Source organism: Camelus bactrianus, chromosome 9 (assembly GCF_048773025.1).
Source record: "Camelus bactrianus isolate YW-2024 breed Bactrian camel chromosome 9, ASM4877302v1, whole genome shotgun sequence".
NCBI lineage: Eukaryota > Metazoa > Chordata > Mammalia > Artiodactyla > Camelidae > Camelus > Camelus bactrianus.
In genome coordinates, this window is record NC_133547.1 from 3,564,757 (window position 1) to 3,587,253 (window position 22,497).

The following is a 22,497-nucleotide window of genomic DNA, read 5'->3' on the forward strand; positions in this document are numbered from 1 at the left end:
CGGGAGCCGAGGGTCCTATCTCCTAGGTGGCAGGAGAGGGGACAGGGCAGGGAAATCAGTTTTGGTCCGGAGCAGGCCCGGATGGGCTGGGCGCCTGGACTGCGGGGTCCGAGGGAAGAGGCGGAGAGATGCAGGACCCCTAGGTCTGAGGGAGGAGGGGCTGGGGGCCTGGACCCTTGGGTCTGAGGGAAGATGGCTGGGGGCCTGGACCCCAGGCCTGAGGAAGGAGACTAGGGCCCAGATCCCTTGCATCTTGAAGGATGGAAGGGCAGATTCACGCTGGCCTCGGGGAGAGAGAAGCTGGTGTCGGGGTGTGGGAACCAGAGCCGTAGTCCTCTTTATCGAGTTTATTAGACAGGGCACCCCTGGGGGACCTTCCATGCAGTTTCAGCTCCCCCAGGGGCAGGGACGGGGACAGCCGTGTGGAATGGCAGCAGGGCCTGATCTTCACCCCTCACCCCCTCCCTCAGCCCCTCTGCGACGGCCCAAATAGGACCCACCTTTCATCAACTCCTTGGCCCATGGTTGGCTGCTCCGGCCAGACCTGGTGGACCCTGGCCTTCTCTGTCCACCTGCTCTGGACGCCCAAGGGCCCAGTGCTGCTTACACTGGAGCACGCATTGCCCTGAGTTCTGCTCTCTCACCAGCCTGGGGCAGGGCCCAGGTGCAAGAGAAACTCATCTCATTGTCCTCAGCACTGCCCAGCCCACACCCCATATACCCAGGAGGCCTTTGGAAATGTGCATACCTGATTTGAATGAAAAGTGAGGTGGTGATGCACAGACATCCCCTCCCAAGCTAGGGAAGGTGTCTGCCGCATTTCCTCAGTGCCCAAGGGCCCCACACCTCCCTTCATGTTTTGATTGGCTGATTGTCTTCAGATCTGAGCTCTCAGATCTGAGCTCCCAGCTCTGAGATTGCAGGGCCTGGCACCTGGAAGGCCCCAGGGACTGCTTCTATAATGAATGAGTGAAACCTGTTCTTTCCTTGACCTCCCAGGGTCTTCCCAGGCCTTGGCAGGACCCAGAGGGGAATCCGAGAATGTGCCTGGGGCTGACAGCAACCTGAGCTGGGAGGTAGGCTGAGCAGTGCTGGGTGAGGTCCACCCACGGGCACCTTCATTCTGAGAAATCAGACACCTTCCTGCAGCTCCCTACCCTGCCTCCTGAATCCACCTTCCCCTTCCGGCCCTGGGGTCTCCCCCATCTTTCTCCTTGCCTGCTATAACAGCTCTCTCCTTTCAAGGGGTATGTTTCTTTCCTCTGTCTTCCCTGTCTGCCTGTCTTCTTTTCTCTCCTTTCACAGAAAGGGTATGAACTTTCTTTGGTGGGAAAGTTCTTGTCACTTTCATAACCAAAGATGGCCTGACCTCCCTTCCCCTCCCACAGTCTCTTGCTTCCAGTCACTCAGGCAGGACTCCAGTCCCCACCACTGCACGGCAGTGACCTCTTATCAGGGTCATGTTATCTAACTGACGTCCACTTTGCTCCATGGATCCCTCGGATTCTCAGCCTCATCAGCACCGCTGGTCATTTCCTCCTGGTCTCCGCCTCCTTCATGGTCACTCCTTCTGGCTCCTTTAACTACATCCTCCTCTCCTTCTGCCCCATGCAGACACCCCCAAGGTTCTGGCCAGAGTCACTTCTCTGCATTTACCTCCCACATCACCTCATCCAGTCCTGAGGCTCTAAATATGCTATCTCCTAAATGCTGACACTTCCAAAATTTATATTCACAATCATGACCTCTCTCCCAAACTCTGGTCTCAGATATCCAGCTGGCTACCTGATACCCCAGCTTGGATTTCTGACAGGCATCTCCAACCTGTCATGTCCCAAGGAGTTTGCTTGATTCCTCCTACAAAAATCTTCATCCCTTCCCTTGGTGACCCCCTTCCAGGCCACACACAGCAGCAGCACCTAGCTTCACGTGCCCAGTTAAAAGATTTCCTCTTTCTCTGTAGCTTTTCTTTCCCTCCTTTGCTACGTCCAGTTCACCACCACCATAAGCTCTCCCTCCAAAATCCCATGCCCTGTTCTCCCATTTCTCTCCATCCTCACCGATTTCACACTGGTCCAGGCCACTATCAGCCTCAGCTGGACAAGGACGACAGCTGCTTAACTCCTTGCCTCCAGGTTTATTCCTAATTCTGTTCTCAACACAGCAGAGTGATTCTGTTACTTTGATTTTAAATAAAAATAGAAGCACGTCATGCTTCTGCTCATCCCATCAAGTCTAGAATAAAATTCAGATTTCTTCCCAGGGTAACAAGTTCCTATGTGACTAGCCCCCAGCCCATGCTTCTGACCTCACCCTTGTTCATCTGCCCAGCAGGGGGCTTCCTGGAAAATCTGTGGCTCCTCAGGGCTTTAGTGTTGCCTCTGGTGGCCAGAGTGCTTGTCAAGCCCTTCCCTTCTCAAAACCCTTGTTACCTCTGCAGAGTCCTTCCCGAGGCACCTCATCTACAGTCACCATATCTTGCTCCCTTTTTAAAGCACTTCTCTGTAGCGGAAATTCTTACTGTTGATTGCTTTTCTCTCCTGTGAGTTCCAGGAGGGCAAGACCTCAGCTATGTGTTCACCATTCCTTGCACCTAGACTGGCCTGGAACAGATTTGTGCTCAATGAATATTTCTCAAAGACTGAAACAAAAGAAAAGAAATGGACCTTTCCTATACACTGTGCTTGCTTCTAAGTCTCTATATTTCTTTCTTGGCATATCCCTACATCTTCCTCTGCAGTTCCACCACTCCACCTCTGTGTGTTTTTTTCCCCCTGTTTTTGCATCTCCAAGACTTCTCTGTTCTGATTTGTGCATCTTTGGGTCAATCTCTCATGTCCTTTTTTCTCCCTCTCCGGATCACCTTACTGTGTCTTTGACTTTTTCCTATATCCCTGTGACTCACCTCGTTTTGGTCTCTGTTGCCCTCATCCTCCCCCAAATTCCCTCCTCCCCATCTCCCCATCTCTCTCCCTTCTGCTCACCCTCCACCTCTTTCTTGATTTATGTTTGGCCTTTCATCTCTAGAACCAGTTATGCACCCCCCGCCCATTTGTCTCTTTTAACTCCACTTCCCCGGTCCCTCTTCTCTCCATCTGTCATTCCTACACAAAGTTCCCCTCTGTTCCACTAGTCGTATTCCAATCCCTACACTTCCCAGCATCTCTTTCCAACACTGCCCCTGTGGAATTCTTCCCTGGACCCCTGCCCTCCAGGCCTTCAGGTCCACCCACGGGGCCCCAGCGGGAAGTTCCCAATACCCAGGTCTGGGCCCATGTCCCTCCTCTCTTCCACCCCTTTCTGCTGCCCAATGTTATCAAGGTAGAGGCTGGTGGAGCCCCTGGAAGCAGGGCATCATGGCTAACTGCTCCTCCGGTCCCCCATCTTGTGTCGATGTCTGACTTTGCACCAGACTGGGAGCCCCTGGAGGGCAAGACAGGCTCTGAACCCTCTCTGCACCCCCAGCGTCACCGAGCACAGGGCCTAGCACACAAGGGAACTTGGGAAATATTTGCTGAGCAAATGAAGGGAAACCCACTAAGCGCTGTCCCTTCTGTGACCTTCAAATCCACCCCCCATCCATCTACCCCTACAGCCCCTTCCCAGCTCAGCTGCCATCCTTTCTCATCTATCCCACAGCATCAGCCTCCCGTCCACCCCTTTCCCACATCCCAGGTGGCTCCCTCTAACACCCATGTCTGATCCTGCTCTTCATCTACTGAAAACTCTTCTGTGTCTCCCGCCACCCTTAGAACAAAGTCCAAACCCCTCAGGCTGAAAGCCCAGCACCTTTAGACTCTGGCCCCTCGCTGCCTCTCTGGTCTTACCTCCCACGCCGACTCTGACCTTCTGCACCCAGGAAGGCTGCACCCCGGCCCCGGTGCATCGCACTCTTTCGCCCCCGCCTGGGCCCAGCTTGGTCTTTTGCTACGAAGGCCTTCCTCACCCCCTTCATTGCCTGGTAGGCTCCTAATCATTCTTTTGAAACCTAGGCTGGCCCTGATGGTCTCCAGGAAGTTTCCCTGAGTACTGCCAAGTCCTGCATTGGGTCACTCTGTTCTCTTGTTCTCTGTCCAGGGTGCCCAGCACCGATTGCTCCGCCTGATTTCAGTTTTTGACTCCTCCTTGGAAGCATCACTGGGGATCCTGATTCTAACACACTGCGTGGCATGTTAGGAGATGCTCAAAAATGTCAAGGAGGGAATGGCTGAATTAATGAATGAGTAAAACATGAATTTCAAAGTCCCAGTGCTTCTCCTGCACACCAGACACTATGCCTACACTTCAGTATTTGTGTAATTATCTGCTTCCCTTCACAGAGTGTGAGTTTTAAGGGCCAGTACTTGTGTTTGATGCTGTATTTCAGTGCACCTCTGCCTCTCACCTTCGTCTCTTGAGTTCTTGCCTCCCTTTGTATATCATTCATGTTATGATCCTGTTTAAAGCCATTCCATGGCTCCCCATGGCCCTCAGAATAAAACCGAAACTCTTGTTCTGACCTACAAGTCCCTGGGCAGTCTGGCCCTGTCTACATCTCCAGCCTATCTTCTTCCATCTGCACCTAGCTCACACAACATACAGGCGTCTTCTCTGGAAGCTCTTCTTGCCCCAGGGCCTTTGCATATCCTGTTCTCTGGCTGAGACCCTTGCCTCTAGCTTCACTTGGCTGGCTTCCTGCCATCCTTTCAGTGTCAGCTAAAATATCCCTTCCTTTTAAACTGGGTGAAGCCTCCCTGATGGAGCATTTTGTAGCATTTTGAATTCCTCTTTTGTCTTAACTGTAACTTGTTTATGAACACAGTTCTTTGATGAACGTCTGCCTTGTGCACAAGATGTAAATTCTCTGAGGATGTTGGGGACCCTGTTTGTCTTCCTCCCTTCTGTGGGCTCAGCATTCCCCACAATGCTTAGCACACAAATAAATTGTACGTAAGTACCCAAATAAATTGTTCGCAAGTACACAATTAAATTGCTGGTAGTGAATGAACGAGTCCCTCTGTGTGCTTTTTTATGCTCCCTCCGTAGTGCCATCCTGGTACATAGCAGGTGCTTAATAAACCCTTGTGGAATGATAAAGAAGTGAATGAACGCCCACGTCCACCGGTAGTCACTTTGCCTTTCTGCACCCCATCTCTTTACCTTTCTACTTATTTATATAGAGCATATATATAGTTTGTAGGTATAACTCTATATTCATGTGTTCTGGGCCCCTCTCCAGGAGTTGGGCTGGGCTGGTTGTCCCTTCCTCCTGCCCCGCCCCCACATGCACACAGCAAAACATTAAAAAGAAAACATCTCAAAACTGCAAAAAACACCACAGCCCTCCCCCCTCCCCCAACCCACAAAAAAATAAAACACGACGCTCCCTCCCAACGGCCCCCTCCCTTCCTTTCCCTTCCCCTCCCTTGGGGTCCCTGATTCGGAGGGTGGGGGATGCTCCCCCACGCCCGGGAGGTGGGGAGGGGGCGCGGGGGAAGGCCAAGCAGTCTCCAGCGCGCTCACGGGGAAGGAGGGGGGCGCCCCCGACCCCTGGCAGCCTCGTTGCACGCGCGCCCGCGCACGCGCCCCGGACACGCCCCCCTCGGCGCCCCCTGTCGCGCCCCTACACGGGCGTGGTTTTCCTGTTGAGCGTGTTGGTGTTGGAGGCCGCGGCCTCCTTGGCCAGGGTCCCAGGGGCGGGCGCGGCGGGCGCGGACGGTGCGGGCGCGGGCGCGGCGGGCGGCCCGGTGACCGTGACCGTGACGCCGCCGCCCGCCTCCTTGGGGAAAGCGTTGTGCAGCGTGAGGAAGCCGGACGCCCCCCCGCGGTCCCGCTCGGCGCCCGCCCCGCCGCCGCCGCCGCCGCCGCCACCGCCGCCGCCGCTCCCCGCGCCCCCCGCCGCGCCGCCGTACGCCCCGCCGCCGGCACCGGCGCTCGCCAGCCCCGCGGCCACGCTGCCCTTGGACGGGTCGCGGCTGAGCGTGTACATGGAGATGTCCGTGGAGGCGAAGCCCGGGCCCCCGGCGCCGCCGGGAGACGCGTCCCGCGACGGCGACGGCTCGCTGGAGCGGGAGCTAGAGCGGGAGCGGCGGCGGTAGCGGAAGCGGTAACTGGGCAGACGGAGGATGGCCGAGGGGCCGCTCCCGCCACTGCCGCCCGCGCCCCCGCCGGCCTTGAGCAGGTCCGAGCGAGACTGGCAGTGCGCCTCGCGGCTGCGCTCGATGTAGATGTTGACGGCCAGCACGCCGATCACCTCTGCCAGGATGAACGACAGCCCGCCGAAGTAGAAGGACCAGCCGTAAGAGTAGTGGTTCTTCTTCTCCTCGTCCCGCTTCGGGCCCGGCTCGCCCGCGTTGGCCGAGATGTACACGATCACGCCGATGATGTTGCTCAGGCCTGGGCAGGGACGGTCAAACGGGAGCCTCGAGGCCACCCTGGCTCGGTCCCTGTCCCCGCCGGCCCGATGGGCTAGGCCCAACCCCGGATTATCCAATGTCCACCCCTCGGTGGTCCATAACCCGCCTCGACTGGCCCAGGCCCTGCTCCATGGTGGTCTAAGCTCTCCCCGTTAAGGTCTAGGCCTCGCCCCAGATGGTCCAGACCCCGACCTGGCCGGCCTAGGCCCTGCCCCATATTGGTCTAAGCTCCACCACCCGGTGGTAGGCCCCGCCCCAGATGGTCTAAATTCCTCCCCAGCTGGCCCAGGCCCCTCCCCAAAGGGCACCAGAGCTTGCTTTGGATGGTCCAAGCCCCATCCCCAAGCTAATTCAGGTCCTACTCTGTTGGTCTAAAGCCCACCCTGACTGGTCTAAACTCTGCCCCAGCTGGCCCGGGGTCCACCCCAGATGATTCAGGCTCTCCCTTAATGGTCCAGACCCCTCCAGGATCTCCAAAGCCCTGCCCTAGATGTTCTAAACTCCTCCCCAGATGATCCAGGTTCTGCCCCAAGATGACCTAGGCTCCACCCCCAGGTAACCTATGCCACATCCCAGATGGTCTGGATCCCACCCTGGATGGTCTAATTTCCTCCCCAGATGGTCCAGGCCCTTCCCTGGCTAGCCTAAACTCTGCTCTTGATAAGATGATCTTATCAGGGTTTCCAGGCCCTACCCTGATTGGTCTAACTCCACTCTTAGGGTTATACATCTTGGTTTCCCCTAGGCCTCGCCCGTTGCTCTTTTAAACTGTTAATGCGGTAATCCTGCTCTGACTCTCTAGGCCGTAACTCTTGATCTGAGCTCTTTCATGACTATCGTCTATTCTAGACCTTCCCCATGGTGGTCTCCTTTCTACTCAAAGCCCCCTCTCCAGTTTGCCAAACCCCACCCTCTGAGCGCCGAGGCCAGGCTCCTCCCCTGTCCCAGGTGTAGCTAGTCCCTCCTTTCGAGTTCTCCAAGCCCCATCCCCTGCAGATCTTGATCCACCTCCAAAGAATCCCCTGCTCTTTATGCTAAATCCTCCTTCTCCTCTGGATTCCACCCCTTCAAAAAGGCTCTGACCCCTGGAATTTCCCAGTACTACTCACTTCGAGTAGAAAGGGGGTCTTGCCCCTTAATGCCATGCCTCACTTGGAGTTGGTCTGGGTGGTTTCGCAGAACCAGCCACTTCTCGCATACACCCGGGTCCACGAGGCCCCGCCCCCTAGAGCAGACCACTCCCCACCTGCATCCAAATCACTTTCTCCCTCCAGTGCCGGCTCCGCCTCTCTATCTATAAGATCGCAATTCTGCCTCAAGGCCCCACCCTCTGTCCAAAGCTCCTCCCCTTCCGTCTCCTGGACCTCGGGCTTTGGAGTCTTAACTCCAGGTATCCCCGATTACGCGCCAGACGCCAGTTTGTGCTGGCTTCACTCCCCAAGAAGATCGCGCCAAGGCGACACCTACCTCGCCCAGCGGGTGGCAACAGAGCTTGGGAAGAGCCTAGGAAGGCTTCAGGCCCCAGGGAGCGCCCCGGGCTGGGTGGCTTTGCAGGCGCGCGCGCGCACACTCGCACACGTGTGCGCGCGCAGGTGGGCCGTCCCCTCCCTCTGCCTCTCACCTGCTGCCACGAACAGGATCCCTGCGCCCAGAATGATGTTCCTCTTGGACTTGTAGACCCGGGAGGCCGCCACGCACACACCCCCAAGCAGCAGCAGGATGGCGCTGAGGATGGGGAAGATGCTGGAGGCCCGGACGACCCCTAGGGGGAGAAAGGAGGAGGGGGAGAGAGAGGGGTGGGAGCCAGGGCGTCAGACGCGGCCGCCTGCACCCTCGGCGCTTGGCGCTTCCTGCCTGCCTTGGTCTCCGCTTCTCTCTCGCTAGTTCTCCAATTCTCCCTCTTTGCCTGTGCCTGTGTTCTGGTCCTTTTCTTTCTTTTCATTCTCTCTTTTCTTTAAAATCTATTTCTTGGTCTGATTGCCTCTCTCTTTCTTTGTCCTTTTTCTTCCTTCCTTTATTTTTTCTCTCTCCTGGCATATTTGCCTTCCTTTTTATTTCTCTAGTCACTCTCCTTCTCTTCTTTTTCTCTGAACTTTTCTATTTCTCTGTGGACCCTCCTCCCCTCTCTCTTTTTCCTTCTCTCACGCTCTTTTCCTTCGTCTCTTCTGCGCATTTCTTTCCTTTCTCCAGATCCTCTTTCTGTCAACTCTAAACATCTCTCTCCCCGCTACCCCTCTTCCTGCCAGGCTTCATCCATCTCTCCAGATTTCTCTGCTCTTCACCCCGCCCCTGCTCTCTGCCTTCGTCTCTTCGTCCTTTCCTCCTCTCTCCCTTCTCCCTCTCTGTCCCCCGCCTTTTCTGCCTGGCTTCATCTGTAGCCCTGAGTTTCTCCTTTTTCTTTCTCCCTCTCTTCTCTCTCGCTCTCTCTTTCTCTCTCCCTGTTTCTCCCCCTCTCTGCAGTCCTTTCCACCTTCCGCCCCCACCCCAAACCCCAGGAAACCAGATTTTGCGATTTCTGAGCCTGGCTGAGGCCGCAGCCAATCATAATTCGGGATTTGCCGCGTTCTCGGGGTAGCTACCAATCGTAACACAGGCTTCCCCGCCCGCTCCCGAGAGTGGCCAGTCCGCGCCGCAGATTGCCTCACGGCCCCGGGCGCAGTGGCCAATCACAGCCCAGAGCGCGACAGCCAATCACCGCACTGAGTTGCCGAGCGTACTCTCGCCCACACTGTGGCCAATCAGCTCTCGGGATCCCCCCTTGGCCCGCCCCAAGGTGAGAGGAGGGGGCGGGAGAGAGACCACTGAGCCAATCGGAGAACAGAGGATCTCAGTATCTGGGCTTGGACTGGCTGCCAAGCTCATCTCTGTGTGTCGATCCAAGTGCTGAGACACAGCCCCCTCTCCCCCTCCCGCTTGGCCAGTCCACCCCCACTCTGTCCGGGACCCCCACGTACGGAGCAGATACTCCGCGCTGTCATGGTCGTAGTCCGTGTCCTCCGGGAAATGGTTGATCTTCACGCAGACGCCTCTTTTCAACCCTGGAGGAGGATGGGGTGATGGTAGGGGAGGGCGCTTAAGAGTTGGGGGGAAGCCCCGGTGAGAAAAGACCCTTCCCCCTCCTCAACCCCTTCTCTCGCTGGGCTGACTGGGAGACGGGAAGTCCTGGCTCCAGAGACTGGGCAGCTGGGGCAAACTTTCAACCTCCCTGGACTCAGTTTCCCTAAAAAAGAGAAAAGGAAAAGAAAGAAAGAAAACCATCCAATACTCACTAAAAGGACACAAGGACCTTTGCCCTGTAACCTGAGCTGGGACACGGTCTCTCTGGCCTGTTTCTCCCTCTATAAGAAATAAAGCGTTTGTTTCGGCAATGCCAAGGCACCCTTCAACGCGAAACCTGTTGAGTCTGAGTGAGTGGGAAAACGAAGAGGCCACGGGGGGCGAGGACTACATTTCCCATCAGGCGCTATGGCGTCTTGAGTCCAATTGTGAGGAGAGAGCAGCCCCAGTGGATCACTGGGGTTGTAGTTTCTTCAGCGCGGCGTGTGTGGAGAGGGATTCCCCGTCTCTCTCTGCGCTGCACCTGGAATCTTCCAGGAGGAGATGGAGTGGTGGGAGGAAGCAGAGACACGCGAGAGGGTGCAGTGTGCCTTCGGGGAGTCCTGTAGTCTCACCCTCTCCCTCCCGCCCAGAACCCTCATCCTTACATAGCTGGAGACGGATATATAAAAAGTATAAATATAAATACATTTCTCCAGGCTCCTTCCAACCTCCAGGCCTCAACCCAACAGCTGTGGAACATTCCACTCACATTCTTCACAGATGGAAATACTTACCCTTGCAAGCGGGCAGCTCACAGGCCCCTGCTTGAAGAAGCTTCCACGCCCACCCCCAACACAAACACACACACTTCCTGCCCAGGGTGGGTTAGTTCCCCTCCGTGGTGCAGCAGCGACCTGTGCTGCCCCTTCCCCTTTTTAGCATGCATCGGGTTGGTTTATGATCTTCTTCCTCTGCAAGCTGGGAGTTCCTGCAGGGGAAGGGCACGGGGTCTGATTCCTGTGTGCCCCTAGCACTGCCTGGCATCAAGGAGGCCTCAAGAAATGTGTGTTAAATGAATGAAGTTATAAATGAATATAAGGATAGCAGAAGGGAAGATGTGAGACAAGATGACAGGGAAAGAAATGAGGGTAAAGAAAGAACTAGAAAGAAGGAATAAAAGGCGGTGAATAATCCCACTAAGAGCTAACATTTGTTAAGGGCTTCCCAGGAGCCCCATGAAACGGATAATGTTATTGGTGTCATGTAGTGGTCAGACGTGGGGAACTGGAGTCACACTGTTTGATAATGAAGCCCAAATCTATCATGTCCTTATTCTGTGATCTCATTGGCCTTACTTGGGCCAATCTTCTTCAGTCCCCTTTCCTACAACAAAAGGATAATAGGACCTACTTCATGGGGTTTGTTGTGAGCATTGAATCCAGACATAAAGACCTAGCACTTTGCCTGGAACACAATTAAGTGTTCAGTTGATACCACTCCATAAACCCATTGTCCAGATGAGGAAAGAGAGACATAAAAAGAGTTCATCAATTCACAGCTGATGGGTAGGGGAAACAGGATTCAAACACACAGCAGTTTGTCCCACTGGGATGTAAGCTTACGGGTGTTCACCACTGTCTTCCCAACATCTACAACAATGCATAGCATGTAGTAAGTGCTTAATAAATATTTTTATGAAAGAAAGATTGAATAGTCAACAAGCACATGGAAAGATGCTCAATATCACTAATCACCAGGGAAAAGCAAATCAAAACAACAATGAAATACCATCTCATATATATGAGATGCCATCCCATTAGGATGGTTACTATAAAAAACCAACCAGACAAAACAGAAAATAACAAGTGTTGATGAGAATATGGATAAAGTGGAACTTGAGTGCACTGTTGGTGGGAATGTGAAGTGGTGGGATGCTACGGAAAATAGTACAGATGTTCCTCAAAAAATTAAAAACAGAATTACTATATGATCCAGCTATTCCACTTCTGTTAAATACTCAAAAGAATTGAAAGCAGGGTCTCTAAGAAATATTTCTACATCCATTTTCATAGCAGCATTATTCACAACAGCCAAAAGCAACCCAAGGATCTATCAATGCATGAATGGATAAATGAAATGTGGTACATACATACAATGGAATATTATTCTGCCTTTAAAAGTAAGGAAATTCTGACACAATGCTACAACCTTGATGAACCTTGAGGACATTATGCAAAGTGAAATAAATCAGTCACAAAACACAAATGCTGTATGTTTCCACTTTTGTGAGCTATCTAGAGCAGTCAAATTCGTGGAGACAGAAAGTAGAATGATGGTTTCTAGAGGCTAGGAGAGGGGAAAAATGGGTACAGAGTTTCAGTTTTGCAAGATGAAAGGAGTTCTGGAGATTAGACAGTATATGAATATATTTCACACTACTGAACTGTCTGTCCTCTTAAAAATGGTTGAGATGATACATTTTACTACACTTAAAAAAAAAGAGCAACTGAATGAATGAATGAATGAAGATACACCTTTTGAGAGCCAATGCTTATCCATCAGCACATCGATTATGGTGTGGAGGGTAGGTTCAATTTCTCTCCTTTCTTGAATGGGGTCATAGTGCTTCTCTCCAATCATCAATGATAATTCACTGAGATTGAGCATAGAAAGTACACAGCATGCAGACTCAACAGACTAGACGTGACAGCAGTAATGTTAACTAGGACTTACTGAGGGCTAACCACACACCAAGCACTTGACAGATACTAACACACTCAGTATGCAAGACAAACTCGAGGGGTGCTAGGCAGTAACAATATCCCCACTTTACAGATGAGGAGACTGAGGCATGCAGCTGGAGAAATTGCTCAATCCCACATAGATGAAGGCATGGGGAGGAGACTCGAGTGTGGCTGGCTCCAGAGGTGAGCATATTTTAGGCAGCTGAGCATATTTTAAGGCTATGGTGGCCATGAGTGCTGGCTCTGGAATCCCGTGTCTGGACTCACACGCAGGGTTGCCACTTCCCAGCTGCGTGGCTTTGGGAACTTGAACACCCTTGAGCCTCGACTTCCTCATTTGGAAAATGCGGATGGTGATATGACCCCATATGGTTTGATAAGAGTTCTGTGAAACATAGCATCAAGCGAAGAAAACATGGAGGTTATGAGGCACGCCTCTGTGTGCTTTCCGACTGGTTCAGGGTCCGGCCACAATCTCTTTGTGGGCAGGGATGGTGGGGATGTGTCCCCGAGTCTCCCCCAGGGCCTGCCTAGCCCAGACCCGGCTCGGGGGAGAAGGGATGCGGACTGTACCCCGCACATGGGTGGCCATGTGGCTGACTCATTTCCCTTTCAGGCCCTTAGCTTCCTGCTCTGGCAGACTCGAGTGATAATAATACCTTCCCCCTGGAGCAATGGGAGGGATTCAATGAGATAGTGAGACATGCAAAGTGCTGTGCACAGAGACTTTATATAGCTGGCAGGAATCAACAGGCCGTGCGTCCAGGTTCTAGAAGCCTGAAACAATTTCCTGAGGATGGGGCTAGACCCAAACGGATGCCCCTAGCCCCGGGTCTCGGGTACTTGAAATGTGGCAATTGAGATGAGGTGCGGGCGTAAAATATGCACACAGATTTCAAGCTCAGTATGAAGGAAAATGTATACTATTTCATGAATAGTTGTTATACTGATAACATATTAAAATGATAATATTTTGGCTCTGCTCAGTTAAATAAACTATATTACTAGTCTTCATAGGAATGCATTATATTGTATAATTTATATTCATTGAATTAGATTCATTGAACCTTTCCCTTTTTACTTGTTTTAATGTCATTACTAGAAACATTTAAATCATATATGCAGCGGGGGAGGTATAGCTTAGTCACAGAGCACACACCTAGCATGCACGAGGTCCTGGATTCAATCTCTAGTACCTCCATTAAATAAATAAATAAACCTAATAACCTCCCCCCACCAAAAAAACTTAAAACCAAATAAATCATACATGCAGCTTGTGTGATATTTCTACTGGGCAGTGCGGGGACTTCTAGGCTATCAAGGAAGGGAGGCGCAGGGCTTGGTCACGTGACTTCCTAATAAAAAGAACAGCAACAGAACATAAATGGCACAAGCTCTCCCTGTCTCGGTGCCTGCTGGCCTTTTGAATGCTTTAAACATAGGAACTCATTGACAGCCTCCATCACCCTGTGGGTTACGGGCTGTTAGAATCCCCATTTTACCAATGATGGAAACAAAGTGCAGGGAGGCTTAATGTATGGCCCAAGGTCACCTTTCCAGGCACAGTAGACAGGAGGTACCCAGTCAGTTTTATTCCAGAGTCTGTATCCCAAACACTGCTCTCTACTGTGTCTCTCAGAGACACTTGGAGGGACATGAGGAAGGCTGTGTCCTGGGGACACAGCACCTTCAGGAGACAATGGCTCAGGGGGACCAGTTTCTACCCTCTTGGATCCCTGATGGAATGGAGGCTGGTGGATGTGTTGCTCTGACTCCTAGGAAACAAAATAGACTCAGATTCAAATCCAGACTCCACTGCGCATTAGCTGTGTGAACTTGGGAAAGTCGCTTCACTTCTCTGAGCCTTATCTTCCACTGTTAGGAGATGGGGGTATTAATACTACAGAGTGCACAGGGATATTGTGAGCATTCAGTGACACATGAATGACAATTACAGTAACAATAAAGCTGGCCCCTCCTTAACACACTTCCTTTGACCCCCAGAACACCCACTTACCTCATTATTTTCCCAAAACCTCTGTGGTCACTCATTTCTCAGCTCCCTTTTTTGGTTTTTCTGTTTTTTCTTTTGTTTTTTGCTTTTTTAAATGGAGGTACTGGGGATTGAACCCAGGACCTTGTGCATACTGAGCATGCGTTCTACCTCTGAGCAATAACCACCCCAGCCCCATCTCTCTGTCTTTTAATACTGGACTAACTCAGGCTTTAGCCCTTCAACTAATTTTTCAGTTTGCTTCTGTCTCTGCCCATTCTCTAGTTGACCTCATCCATCCACATGTGATGATCTCCCCAATTTATATCTCCAGCCCAGACTGTCCCCTGAACTCTGGCCTCCTAGAGCATGTCGCTAACATCCTAGTTCAGGGGTCAGCCAGCTACGACCCACGGGCCAGACCCAGCCTGCCAAATCCAGTGAAGAGTGAGTTTCATGTTTTTTTTTTTTTTTTTTAATGATTGAAAAACTGTCAGGGAAGAGTATTTTGTGGTATGTGAAAATGACATAAAATTCAAGTATCAGTGCCTGGAAATGAAGTTTAATTGGAACCCAGCCACGCTCACCCACTCACGCATTGTCTCTGGTTGTTTTCAGGAGTAGCTGTGACAGAGACTGCACGCCCCCCGAAGCCCAAAGTCTTGCCTGTGCAGCACTTTGCAGGGCTTTCGCTGGACTGAGCCTTGTCCTAGAGGATGCCCCGAACAGGCACCTTAAACCTAACATGTCCAAAACTGAGCTGGTGCTAGCTAGCCCTCCTCATAATAGATCAGATAAGAGAAAATAAAAGAAATACAAGAAAATATCAGCTGTTTCATCTGACGGACCCCACCCCCATCCCCCATATTCTCCAATGCTCAGTCCGCACGCAGCCTTAGAGCAGTGACTCTCACTGAGGCGCGACTTTATTCCTGGGTGGTCACACTGGTGGATGCTGCTGGCACCTAGAGGCCAGGGATACTGATAAACACCCTACCGTGCACAGGACCCCTCTCCCTCTGCCATCCCCCACCACAACATGGAATTATCCAACCCCAAATGCCCAGAGCGCGGAGTTGGGAAACCTTGTTTTTGAGACACCCTGATTCTTTTCGCTCTCATGTCCCATATCTCACAATCGCCCCATCGGCAGTTCCTGCCCGCTGCACCTGCAGAATACATTCTGGATGCGAACCCAGACTCTACTGCTCCCACCCCAAAGAAGCCACCTCCCGTTTTCCCTTTTCCTGCTTGCCTTCCTCTCAACACAGCAGCAAGAGCGAGCCCCTTAACGTGTAAGCCAGTTCCTGTCATTCCTCCGACGTGGAGAGCAAATGACGTCCCAAGACCTGGAAGCATGTGTTATCGCTGTGACTCCGCCTCCCACCACGTTCCCGCTCCCCGGCTGGCTCTGCCCCAGCGCCCCCGGCCTCCCCTGGTGGTCAGACACGCGAGCGCATTCCTGCTGCTGGACCTTGGCTAGGTTCCTGCGACCTGAAGCTCTTCCCTCCGGAAGCCGCACGGCTGAACCTCTCCGTTCCTTCAGACCTCCCCTCGGGTGTCACCTGCTCAATCTCTTTTACCTCCAGTTTCACATGCTCAGCCCTAACACTTCCCGTCTCCAGCCTTGCTCTTTTTCCTCCTTAGCACTCAGCTCTAACACCCTAAATGTTCTATTTACTTATCTCCCTTGTTATCTGCCTCTCCTTCTAGAATATAGACATCTTTGTTGTAGTTGTTCATTCCACCACTGTAACTCCAGAATCAAGAACGTGCCTGGCACTGACATAGATTCAATAACTAGCGGCCGTGGAAGGAAGGGATGAACAAATGGAATGATCACTCTGTGCTGCGCGCTGTCCTAGGGGCTCCAGGATGCGCAAGGCCTCACACTTGGCTCTGTGCCTGGTGCTCCGTCAGGCCAGGGAATAAAGATGAAGTCAAACGGGCACAGAAGGAAGAGAGTAACATAATGAGAAAAGTGGATGGGGGTGAGGCGATAGGGACCAGAGGCGACTGTGGGGAAGTGGAGACCCCCATGCCTCATCTGAAGACAAAATTGCTGCTTGGATCCAGCCAATTGTGGCCACAGCAGGCTACAAGTTCCAGGTTGTCAGATCTTCCATTAGTTCAAAAGAAGCTGGAAATCAGATTTTTCAATGTGCAATCTCCCTATTTTTAAATGTTGGCAACCGATTCAATTTTGGTTTCAGTTTTAAACACTCCACACTCCAGACAAAGCATATCCACAAATCGCCTCCATCAGACCTGAGTTCTCTTGGCCCTGCCCCAGTCACAGCTGGGCGACCTTGGGCAAGTGGCTTAACCTCTCTGAGCCTTGGTTTCTTCATCCTCAACTGGAGGGTGGCATCCCACCCATAGGGTTAAATGAGATAATAACATTCTTTGCTCATTGAGAGCACTCAGCAAAACAGAGCGGGGGGGGGGGCGGGAATAGGGAAAAAAGATGGCTGAAAAAGAGAAGTGAAGGGATTTCCATCTTATTGGGCCTGGAAGGGGAGCTTTGGGATTGGCTGGTCCCCCTTCTTCATGTTGCAGACCGGGACTGTAAGGCTCAGGAAGGTCACACGAGGGAGAGATGCACAGGAGGACTGGAACCCAGGTGTCCTGCTTCCCAGCCCAACACCCCCATGATATGCGTCAAGAAATGGCAAAGCTGAGAGTGGGACCAAGGAGCTGCTGAGAGGAAGAGGGCTGGAGTGGGGAGAAGTGGGGGAGATGGGAGGCAGAGGGAGCTAGCTGGGAGGGAGGCAGCGAGAGGCAGAGCAGGACCAAGGGAAAGAATGAAGATGGAAATTAGAAGAGGAGGTGGCCTCAGTGTCAAGGAACGAGGTATGGAAGAAGGAAGAGGTCCGAGGCAGGCATGGGAGGAGGGAAGAAGAAACAGAGCCATCTAAAGGACGAAGGAGGACAAGGACCAGGACGGGAGGTTGGGAGAGATCCTGATGGGGGGCCTGATGGGTAGAGGCAAGCAAGACAAGGAGATCTGCGGGATGACAAGCCACAAAGAGAAAAGAGGAGAGGGCCATGGGTTATGGCCAGATGGGGCATGCCGTTTTAGGGGAGGAATAGCCAAAATGAGATCTGAGGTCGGGGCACTCAGGGGCCTGATGGGATGTGGGGAGGGAAGACGCCATGTGCCTGCATGAGCAGTGTCAAGATAAATGGGGAGAGGCAAGGAGGGGTAGAGGGCTCCCCATGTGTAGGGAGGCCAGGCACCCGGAAGGGTGAGAGGAGGGGAGGAGAGGGGCCTTTCCCCGCGGACGAAGGGAAGGGAACATGAGGGGTTTCCCAGTGGAGGAGGCGCGGCGAGTGTGCAGAGACATGGAAGGGAACCTCGAGGTGGGAGGGGGTGTTCAGAAGAGGGCCGGGGTGCAGAGAAGAGTGGAAAGTTCGAGAGGAGGGTGGCGGGGAGTGGGCAGGAGCGGGAAGGAGCTGGAGAAGGGAGGCGGCCGGGTGGAGACCGCAGGAAACCTGGAGGTTCAGAGGGGGGACGTCCGACGTGGGGGGAGGGGAGGCAGGGCCCGCCCCACCCTACCTTCCAGGCAGCAGATCCTCCAGAGGCCCGAGTGGGTGAGGCCGCCGGGGTCCTTCTTCTCGGAGGAGCCGCTGCCCCCGCGGTGGGGGGGGCCGTCGTCGCCCGCCGTGAGGTTGGTGGTGTTGCAGATGAAGGCGCGCGTGTAGAGCCAGTAGTCGGTGCTGATGGCGATGGTCATGAGGCCGAAGGCGGCGAAGGCGCCCACCGTCGTCAGCAGCACCTGCACCCCCTTCTCGCACCAAAGGCCCCTCTCTTCGTTCCAGCGCTTCAGCGACTCCAGTTTGACCACGGGCAGCCGGGGGGCCGTGGGCCACCACCGGGGCAGCGGGGGCGGGGCCGTGCCGGCGGCTGGGGGGGGGGTCACAGCGCAGGCAGAAGTGGGGGGCCCGGGGCCGGGGCTGGGGAGGGGGCGGCGAGGAGGAGGCTGCGGCCGGGGAGGGGGTCAGAGGGCGGCCATGGGCGCCAGCTGGTGAGGGCAGGGAGCGAGATAAAGGATGAGATGAGCAGGCTTACCTCCCTGGATACCCCCTTCCCTGCCCCCCTGCCCCCCTACCCCCCACTTTTTCCTTGGTCGAAGGGACTCCTTCCACTCCGGGTCCCACTGCCTCCTTTTCTCTGAAAATATCTTGTGCCAAGAAAGTCTTCCCACTAACCCCACTCTGAGAAATAGCCCCACCAATCCTGACAGTGGTAGGGCACGCCTCCAAGCCCCACCCCCACCCCCACCACAGGGAAAGCCATCCCTCACTCTAGCCCCCAGGGCTTCCTTCCCAACAAAGCCCAGTCCAGTTCCTCAGCTCTTACAAGACACCCCCCTCCCATCCATCACCCTTCTCTCATATATTTCTCCCACTCCCTATCTTCCCCTGCAAGTCTCACCTCTTCACCTGTTTTGTCCTCTACTTGGGAAAAATAAATCTCTCAATCTCTCTTTAGCTAAAAAAGAAAGAGAAAGAAAGAAAGAAAAGAAAGAAAAGAAAAGAAAGAAAGAAAGAAAGAAAGAAAGAAAGAAAGAAAGAAAGAAAGAAAGAAAGAAAGAAAGAAAGATGGAAAGAAAGATGGAAAGGAAGAAAGATGGAAAGGAAGGAAGAAAGGAAGAAAGAAAGGAAGAAAGAAAGGAAGAAAGAAAACAAACAAATAAACTCTCCCAAATCTTCCAAAGTAATCTTGACTGCACAGCACAGAAAACCACACAGTAACCACCACAACCACCCCACCCCAGTCTCCTCTGCATGAGAACCCCCTTCCCCACCCAGACCCCTTTGTCTCCAGACCCAGGTTCTCAACCTCCAAGGCACCTTGGAACAACCGGAGGACCTTTACAGACACCGATACTTGAGAAATTCTGATTTCTTTGGTCTGAGTTTTGGCCCTGAGCATTTAGGTTTTTAAAAGCTCCTTGGGGGATTCTAATGAATGACCAACACTGTTGGACCCCCTGGTGTAGAAGAACAACCCCCTCCCCACTTCCTCTAACAGCCCCTCTTATCTTCCTTGGATGACCTCCCCCCTCTACTATGTCTTTGACTCAAGGAAAATCCCCCTCTGGTTCGTTTGCTTCTAGGAGTCTTCCGAATCTGGCCCCTACTATCTCTACAACTTAGACAAACTCATCATAGCCATCACTTTCTCCTCCATTAAGAAAAATTCCCTCCGTGAGTTGCACGGCATTTTCTACTCACAGGAATCCCTTCCTCCAGACCCCAAGTTTCTCTCCATTCAGAAGTCTCCCAAGCTGTGACCTGTACACCCACTGCTGTCCAAAGAAATCCTCCCAGTCTGCCCAGGATCCCCCACCCCACTCCTCTGCCCTTCCACCATCTCCCACTACCTCCAAATCCCTTCACGGTAGCCCTTGTCATGGGGATGAACCCCCCAATTCCAGATCTCCCCAGCTCACTTCGGCCTGCCACTCTCTCTTCAACTTACAAGATCCTCCCCTTACCCCCACCCCGACTTCTCTCACGTCATGAAGGGCCCCCTGCGTGCTCACCCTTCCCCCTACCCGCTCTGGCTCCCAGCACCTCCTCTGCTCAGAAGAACCCCCCTTCATAGCTCCCCCAAACTTCCCTTCTTGGTAACACCCCCAGAACTGCCCTTTTATTTCACCTGTGCTGGAACATACACTGGACACTCATTTTTCTTCCAAATTAAAAAAAATCCCCTCTATAGAGAGTGCCCCTTAGAAAAACTTGATCCACAAGACTATAACTCTCAACTAGGAATAATGGCCCACTCTGCACCCCACCAAGTGTCCACTCATTTCCCTTTCCCACAGCATCCCACCACCGCACCCCCTGCTCTGACTTCTCCACCTTACCCCAACCCTCTTTCCAGGCACGTGTCCCTTACCCGCTTTCACCACTCACTCTTTCCTAGACTTCTTCCCCAAACCTGTTATAGTTTAGAGCCTGGAAGCCTTAGAGGTCGGGGTGAAAAAAACAGTACTGGGTCCCAGCACCGGGGTGACCTTGGCCACTTCCTCTCCCATGAGCTGGCCCCTACTAGGTCTGTCCAAGGAGGGGTGTTGGAAAGGTTGTCTAGGGGGGTGTCTCCATGGCAACTGAGCCTAGTGCCCTACACGTGTGTTCCCTCCTCACCTCCACTCCCGCCTGCCCACGCACAGCCCCTGCCCTGGCCCCATTCACCAGTTCACCGGACCCTGACATCCCCAGCCTCCCTCTCCTCAGTTCTGACCCCTTCCTCTCGTTCCCCTCCAGAAAGATGCTGAATTTCCTCTCCCCTCCATCTCTCGGCCTCTCCTCCCCGCATCTGTGCCCCCTCACCACCAGCACCACCGCCTCCACTGTTCTAGCAAATTTCTGCCTCCACCCGGGGTGATCCTGTGACCCCTGGCTGTACCCCTCCCCCTCCTGGGCCCCCTACAACCCGGGATAAGGAGGGGATGGGGAGAGAAGGAAATGAGGGAAATTCTCTATCAAATAAAGATTCGAAGATCTTTTCACGTTGTCGGTTTGGGGGCAACCCTGTTTTAGGGATTCTTCCTTTAGTCCGTCCGTCTGTCAGTGGCAGCAAAAAAGGAGGGAGCAGGGGGCCCCCAATCCTAAAGCTTAGGGATATGAGAGGGGTCACCATCCCCTCTCCCTCTGAAAGGGACCAGCTCCTTCCTCTAGAATTAGGGGGGTCATGGAACCTTCATTCCTCATCCACCCACCTCCGATTAATAAAAAAGGTCTGTCTCACCTCTTAACGATAGGTCAACTCTCCGATGCACTGGGGAGGGGACGCTGAGCCCCCTGTCGGCACCCCCCCAGAAAAACCCTCGTGGCTCCCAATTCTCACTGCTCCCCCTCCCCCAGCAGCGAGGGACCCAGGCGTCCGACCTGGTTGGGGGGTGGAGATGAGGAGGCTTACAGGGAATGGGGCTGTCGAGGTGGGAGAGGAGGCTGAGGGGCAGCTCTGAGCTTGGGCCCCGAGGTAGAGGGGGTCGGGATGGGGAAAAAAAAAGGTGAGGAGACAATTTGGTTCTCGTGTCGCTGGGTAAAGTGCGGAGCTGGAGGACGAGAGAGGGAGGGAGGAGGGAGGGGGAGGGGAGCCGCTGAGAATGGGGGAGCCACGGAGAGGAGATGGATGGGGGGAAGGGTAGTGATGGGGGGGAAGGGTCTGGGTGGCAGAAGGAAGCTGGGGAAAAAGAGAGAGACCCAGAGAGGGAGGGAGAGAGACAGAGCCAGGAGAGGCGGAAAGACCGAGATCCAGAGTCGGAGAAACAGAAATGGGGGAGGGAGAAATTTGGGGGAGGCAGCGGCTGGTAGCAGAAGGAAGTTGGAGAGAGAGACACACACAGAGAGAAATATCCAGAGAGAAAAGGGGACAGAGACAGAGACAGAAACCCAGAGGCTGGGGGAGAGATGGGGGATGGGGAAAGATTGGGGCGAGGGAGAGGATGGGGGGGTCGGGATCTGGGTAACAGAAGGAAAGAAGAGACAGAGAGTCATCCAAAGAGGGGGAGGAAAGACAGATGGGGAGAGACAGACAGAGACTGAGAAGATGGGGGAGAGAAGGAAAGAAATAAAAGGGGGAGAGAAATTGGGGATGGGGCAAAGGTCTTAGAGAAGAATGAGAGAGAGAGAGAGAGAGAGAGAGAGAGAGAGAAAGAGAGAGGGGGGAGAATGAAAGAAAATTAGGGGAGAGGGGTCTGAGTGGCATTGGGTTCCTGGAGACAGAAAGGCAGGTGCAAAAGGAAAGAGAGAGGTCCAAAGAGAGAGACAGATGGGGAGAGACTGAGACTGGAGGGGAGAGAGACCCAGGGAAAGAGAGACGGAGGTAGAGACCGAGGAGGCATTAAAAAGAAACTGGAGAAAAATAAAAGGGGGGCCAGGCTCAGCTGAATGAAGGAGGTCAGAGATAAAGGATACCCCTGCCTTCTCCCCAACCCACAACCCCAGCCCCTGATCCCTACCCCCATCCCCATTTCAAAGCCACCACCCCCACCCCCACTAGCCTCCATCTCTCCACAGCATCGCTTGCCGCCGCCACCGCCTCTTCCTGTCGTCATAGCAACAGGATCCAGGCGCCCAGCCAAGGCTGGCAACAGCGGCCGGAAATGAGGGGAGGGCCTTTTTAAAAGGACCCTAGGAGCTTTCCCCTTTCCCCAAATCCAAACGGAAGCTCCACCTCCCCGGGCCATCCCACCATCCCCCTCATCCCTACTGAAGTGACAAGGACAAAGATCCCCTGAAAATAAAATTATATTACATTAAACTTAGAAGGATAGCAAGCCTTTTGAATTTCACGAGTAATTTTTTT

General features: G+C 53.4%; 1 protein-coding gene across 1 annotated transcript; it reads right to left on the reverse strand.

Moving 5' to 3' along the window:
* Positions 1-5,106: 5,106 nt before the first annotated feature.
* CACNG8 (calcium voltage-gated channel auxiliary subunit gamma 8) lies at positions 5,107-18,004 on the reverse strand. The gene is made up of 4 exons (XM_010961837.2): positions 17,731-18,004; positions 9,350-9,433; positions 8,017-8,157; positions 5,107-6,375 (listed from the first exon to the last, which is right to left on the reverse strand). Exons 1-4 carry the CDS (start codon positions 17,906-17,908, stop codon positions 5,603-5,605), a joined length of 1,176 nt encoding a protein of 391 aa, XP_010960139.3. The 5' UTR covers positions 17,909-18,004; the 3' UTR covers positions 5,107-5,602.
* Positions 18,005-22,497: the final 4,493 nt, after the last annotated feature.